Source organism: Mobula birostris, unplaced genomic scaffold, assembly GCF_030028105.1.
Source record: "Mobula birostris isolate sMobBir1 unplaced genomic scaffold, sMobBir1.hap1 scaffold_1604, whole genome shotgun sequence".
NCBI lineage: Eukaryota > Metazoa > Chordata > Chondrichthyes > Myliobatiformes > Myliobatidae > Mobula > Mobula birostris.
The window spans coordinates 29,051-35,050 of NW_027274646.1; the positions used below are offsets into that span (position 1 = coordinate 29,051).

The following is a 6,000-nucleotide window of genomic DNA, read 5'->3' on the forward strand; positions in this document are numbered from 1 at the left end:
CTCCCTCCGCACCGTCCCATCACACACTCCCGGGGTCAGACACAGAGTGAATCTCCCTCCGCACCGTCCCATCACACACTCCCGGGGTCAGACACGGGGTGAATCTCCCTCCACACCGTCCCATCACACACTCCCGGGTCAGACACAGAGTGAATCTCCCTCCACACCGTCCCATCACACTCCCCCCCACCCCAGTTCAGACACAGAGTGAATCTCCCTCCACACCGTCCCATCACACACTCCCGGGGTCAGACACAGAGTGAATCTCCCTCCACACCGACCCATCACACACTCCCGGGGTCAGACACAGAGTGAATCTCCCTCCACACCGTCCCATCACACACTCCCGGGGTCAGAGACAGAGTGAATCTCCCTCCGCACCGTCCTATCACACACTCCCGGGGTCAGACACAGAGTGAATCTCCCTCCGCACCATCCCATCACTCACTCCCGGGGTCAGACACAGAGTGAATCTCCCTCCGCACCGTCCCATCACACACTCCCGGGTCAGACACGGGGTGAATCTCCCTCCACACCGTCCATCACACACTCCCGGGGTCAGACACAGAGTGAATCTCCCTCCACACCGTCCCATCACACCCCCCCCCACCCCAGGTCAGACACAGAGTGAATCTCCCTCCACACCGTCCCATCAGACACTCCCGGGGTCAGACACAGAGTGAATCTCCCTCCACACCCACCCATCACACACTCCCGGGGTCAGACGCAGAATGAATCTCCCTCTCCACCGTCCCATCACACACTCCCGGGGTCAGACGCAGAGTGAATCTCCCTCCGCACCGTCCCATCACACACTCCCGGGGTCAGACGCAGAGTGAATCTCCCTCCGCACCATCCCATCACTCACTCCCGGGGTCCGACACAGAGTGAATCTCCTCCGCACCGTCCCATCACACACTCCCGGGGTCAGACACAGAGTGAATCTCCCTCCACACCCCCCCCACCCCAGGTCAGACACAGAGTGAATCTCCCTCCACACCGTCCCATCAGACACTCCCGGGGTCAGACACAGAGTGAATCTCCCTCCACACCGACCCATCACACACTCCCGGGGTCAGACGCAGAATGAATCTCCCTCTCCACCGTCCCATCACACACTCCCGGGGTGAGACGCAGAGTGAATCTCCCTCCGCACCGTCCCATCACACACTCCCGGGGTCAGACGCAGAGTGAATCTCCCTCCGCACCGTCCCATCACACACTCCCGGGGTCAGACGCAGAGTGAATCTCCCTCCGCACCGTCCCATCACCCACTCCCGGGGTCAGACACAGAGTGAATCTCCCTCCGCACCGTCCCATCACACACTCCCGGGGTCAGACACAGAGTGAATCTCCCTCCGCACCGTCCTATCACACACTCCCGGGGTCAGACACAGAGTGAATCTCCCTCCGCACCATCCATCACTCACTCCCGGGGTCAGACACAGAGTGAATCTCCCTCCGCACCGTCCCATCACACACTCCCGGGGTCAGACACGGGGTGAATCTCCCTCCACACCGTCCCATCACACACTCCCGGGGTCAGACACAGAGTGAATCTCCCTCCACACCGTCCCATCACACCCCCCCCCACCCCAGGTCAGACACAGAGTGAATCTCCTCCACACCGTCCCATCAGACACTCCCGGGGTCAGACACAGAGTGAATCTCCCTCCACACCGACCCATCACACACTCCCGGGGTCAGACGCAGAATGAATCTCCCTCTCCACCGTCCCATCACACACTCCCGGGGTCAGACACAGAGTGAATCTCCCTCCGCACCGTCCCATCACACACTCCCGGGGTCAGACGCAGAGTGAATCTCCCTCCGCACCATCCCATCACTCACTCCCGGGGTCAGACACAGAGTGAATCTCCCTCCGCACCGTCCCATCACACACTCCCGGGGTCAGACACAGAGTGAATCTCCCTCCACACCCCCCCCACCCCAGGTCAGACACAGAGTGAATCTCCCTCCACACCGTCCCATCAGACACTCCCGGGGTCAGACGCAGAGTGAATCTCCCTCCGCACCGTCCCATCACACACTCCCGGGGTCAGACGCAGAGTGAATCTCCCCTCCGCACCGTCCCATCACGCACTCCCGGGGTCAGACACAGAGTGAATCTCCCTCCGCACCGTCCCATCACACACTCCCGGGGTCAGACACAGAGTGATGCTCTTTAAGCTGTGCTTTCATTAATGATAGCAATTTAATTTCTCAGGACCTTATTGACAGATCTGACTATGACCGGAACAAATTATACTGGATTGGAAAATGCAAATTCGGGTGAGATTGGGGATCATAGCGGGTTTTGCAGAGAGATTGTGCAATGGGACTATTTGGGGACTGACATGGGCTGTGAGAATGGAATGGGCAGGCTTTGTGGAGAGTGTGTTGAAGTGTGTGTATTTTCAGGACTGACACAAGTCTGTGGGGAGATAATTTGTCACTAAGAGTAGTTTGAACATAGAAGATAGGATAGTACAGCACAGTACAGGCCCTTCGGCCCACAATGTTGTGCCAACCCTCAAACCCTGTCCCCCATATAACCCCCGCACATTAAATTCCTCCATATAGCTGTCTAGTAAACTTCACTAGTGTATCTGCCTCCACCACTGACTCAGGCAGTGCATTCTACACACCAACCACTCTGAGTAAAAATCCTTCCTCTAATATCCCCCTTCAACTTCCCACCCCCTTACCTTAAAGCCATGTCCTCTTGTATTGAGCAGTGGTGCCCTGGGGAAGAGGCGCTGGCTATCCACTCTATCTATTCCTCTTATTATCTTGTACACCTCTATCATGTCTCCTCTCATCCTCCTCCTCTCCAAAGAGTAAAGCCGTAGCTCCCTTAATCTCTGATCATAATGCATACTCTCTAAACCAGGCAGCATCCTGGTAAATCTCCTCTGGACCTTTTCCAATGGATGGACACTGTGGGGAGGGAGTAGGACACAAAGATGTATGCGGAGAGATTGGGCAATTGGATTAGTTTGGGAACTGACATGGGTTGTTGTTAGATTGCACAGTTGGTTTAATTTGTGACACGATACGGGTCCTGTGCACAGCGTGGGAAGTGGGTGTCCTTTTCTGACTGAAACAGGTCTGTAATCAGAAGTTTGGGTAGTGGGGTTATTTTGTGGACTGGCGCGGAGCCATGGGGAGAGAGTGGGGCTGTGCCTGTATTTTGGGGTCCGACACGGGCCTGTGGGGAGAAAGCGGGATCATGGGGTTATTTTGGGGGCTGACACCGATCGGTGAGGAGAGGGTGGGTCAGTGGGAATATTATTGGGACTGAAACAGGTACGCGGGGAGAGTGTGGGGCAAGCAATTAATTTGGGTCTGACACAAGGCTGCAAGGAGAGAGTGGGATGTAGGAGTATTCTAAAGACTGACACGTGGCTGTGCTGGGTAAGTGGGGTAGTTGGAGATTTTGGAGTCTGCTACAAGTCAATGGTGAGGGAGGGCATCAGTGATTTTGGGGGCTGACACAGCTGTCTGCTGGAGTTGTCATTTTGAAACTCTTTTCCCCTCCTTGACAGAGAAGTGTCCTCTTATGTCGTGTACGAGGAGAAAGCCGGAAAGTTCAAATGCAGGAAATGTCAATGGTACAATGCGTTTTACCCTTGCAGTCAGAAACAACACCATTTCATCTGCGAGAAGTCTGCCTGTTGGTGTCCAGATAGTTCTGAAAAGATCCAGGCTATGTGTCAACAGCCCGAGGGGCCGACTTGATTCAAATGACAACACACTCTTTCTGCCCATCTCTCTCTCCGACTGTCACTAACCATCTCCTCTGCCCCTCGCACCTACTGTATTCTCCTCTCTCCTCCTATCGCTCTCTTACTCGCCATCTCAATTTCTCTTCACCCTCGTTCCTCCAAACACTTTCCCTCTCATCCTCCTCCCTTCCCACCTTTCCTATTCCATCCCATGTCCCTTCCGCTTGCTTTCTTGCCTCCCTCTCCACAACTCCTCCAACTTCTAATCACAATCTCTCTTCCCATTCCCTACTCCCTCTCTACCCCGCTCTCCGCATCCCCCTCTTCCTCTTATCTAACTCCTCTCGCTTTCCCCCTTCTCTCTTCAGCCGCTTTCACCTGAATCATGTTCGCTGTTGTTCACGATACCCCAGCCCTGGGGGAATAGAGTGCACGTGTTCGCCTTATCCGTGCCCGTCGTGGTTTTATACGCCTCTGTGTGGTCACAGAATAAATCCTCAAAATTCCTGACCTCGCTCCATATCCCAGTCCCACGAGTCCCGGCACGTTCCTCGCAAATCTGCCCCTGAACTGTTCCTGCTCAGCAGCATCTTTCCTACAGCAGGGCGACCGAAACCGAACACCGTGCTCCCAGTGCGGCCTCGCCGACGTCTCGTACAACTGGGACGTGACCTCCGGACTCCCGTACTCAGTGTCCTGACCGATGAAGACCAGCGTGTTAAATGTCTTGTATCAGACGTTTTCCACTATAATCTCTGGCAGTTTTATTATCTGTGATTTATACAAACTGAATTTGTTCTTTTGCACTATCAATAAATTGAAAAAAAATGTAAAATTAATGTAAATTACAAAAAAAATGCAAAAATGTCGGGTTGGTGCTCATACATTCAGAAATCGGATGATGGAGTGTAGGAAGGTGTTCCTGACTCGTTGAGTTTTCAGACTCCTGGGCCTCTTCCCCGATGGTAGGAATGAACAGGGAGCTTATCCTGGCGGGTGAAGGGCCTCAGTGATGGATGCTGCCTTCTCCGGGGCTTCGCATCTTGAAGATGTCCTCGATGCTGGGGAGGGCCGTGACCGTGATGGACCTGGTTGACTCCACACCTCTGTGCAGCCTCTGGTGGCCATGTGCCTTGCAAACTCCAGACCAGGTGCGAAAAGTCAGAATGCTCCCAGCGTTCATCTGCAGAAATCTGCGAGTCTTCAATGAAAGACCGAGTATTCCCAATCTCCCGATGTTGTAATCCCTTCTGAAACGAGAGAGCTATGGATGGTGGTGAAGGAAAGTGCAGGGTTAGGTCTAGAATACACACAAACGCAGACTAGAAATAAACAAGGCAACAGTGTAGAAAGCCAAAGATAAAGTCACAAACTGTATTACTAGCAATGGATCTCCTACGGTTGAGCACTGAGTGCTCAGCGCGAGGCTTTTAACTGCATACATTCCGTGCAGGAGGGTCACAGGCAGTAATTGGCATCCTGAGTCCGAAAGTGAAAGTGACAGCAAACTACTCTCCGGGAAATGGGACTGCCGAAACCTGGACGCCGGCCCCTGTTCCGTCGGGAACATGAAACCTTCTTCGTGTTTGCATGAATGTGTTGGGCCCAGTGTAGATCATCTGGGATGCTGACACCCAGGAATTTGAATTTTGACAGGGAGAAAGTAAAGTCTGAGGCAGCACTATTCCAGTGGAGTAGGGGAAATTACAGTGGTACGAGAGAGGAGTTGGCCGAGGTAAATTGGAAGGAGATGTTGGCACGGATGTCTTTTCTGGGAAAAATGACTAAGGTGCAGGACGTGTGTTTTCAAGTAGTAAAATAGCACAACTGTGGCTGACAAGGGAATTCAAAACCATTGTAAAAGCAAAAGAGCAAACAATAAAGCAAAAATTAATGGGAAGTTAGAGGACCGGGAGGTTTTTTTTAAAAAAGCCTCAGAAAGCAACTAAAAAAAAAACATTAGAAGGAAAAAGATGAAATATGAAAGCAAGCTACAAACAACATCAAAGTGGATAGTAAAAGCTTTTTTCAAGTATGCTAAGAATAAAGGAGAAATGAGAGTGGATATTGTACCGCTAGAAAATGAGGCAGGAGAAATAATAACAGAGGAAAAGGAGATGGCTGATGAGCTAAATGAGTATTTTGCATCAGTCTTCACTGTGGAAGACACCAGCAGTGTGCCTGATGTTGTAGTGTGTGAGGGAAGAGAAGTGGCACAGTTACCATCACAAGGGAGAAGATGCCCAAAAAGCAGAAAGATCTAAAGATACAT

The 6,000-nt window shown here is 52.5% G+C and overlaps 2 protein-coding genes across 5 annotated transcripts in view; both read left to right on the forward strand.

Annotated features, from left to right (window-relative positions):
• Nucleotides 1-4,534, forward strand: part of LOC140192535 (uncharacterized) — a gene marked incomplete at its 5' end in the record, with an annotated part of 28,780 nt that extends 24,246 nt beyond the window's left edge. The window contains 2 exons of the mRNA XM_072250096.1: nucleotides 2,228-2,292; nucleotides 3,549-4,534. Coding sequence (XP_072106197.1) covers nucleotides 2,228-2,292; nucleotides 3,549-3,741 — 258 coding nt within the window. The remainder of the gene's footprint in view (nucleotides 1-2,227; nucleotides 2,293-3,548) is intronic.
• The window catches only part of LOC140192536 (uncharacterized), a 65,254-nt gene that overhangs the window by 25,380 nt on the left and 33,874 nt on the right, over nucleotides 1-6,000 (forward strand). The window lies entirely within an intron of this gene.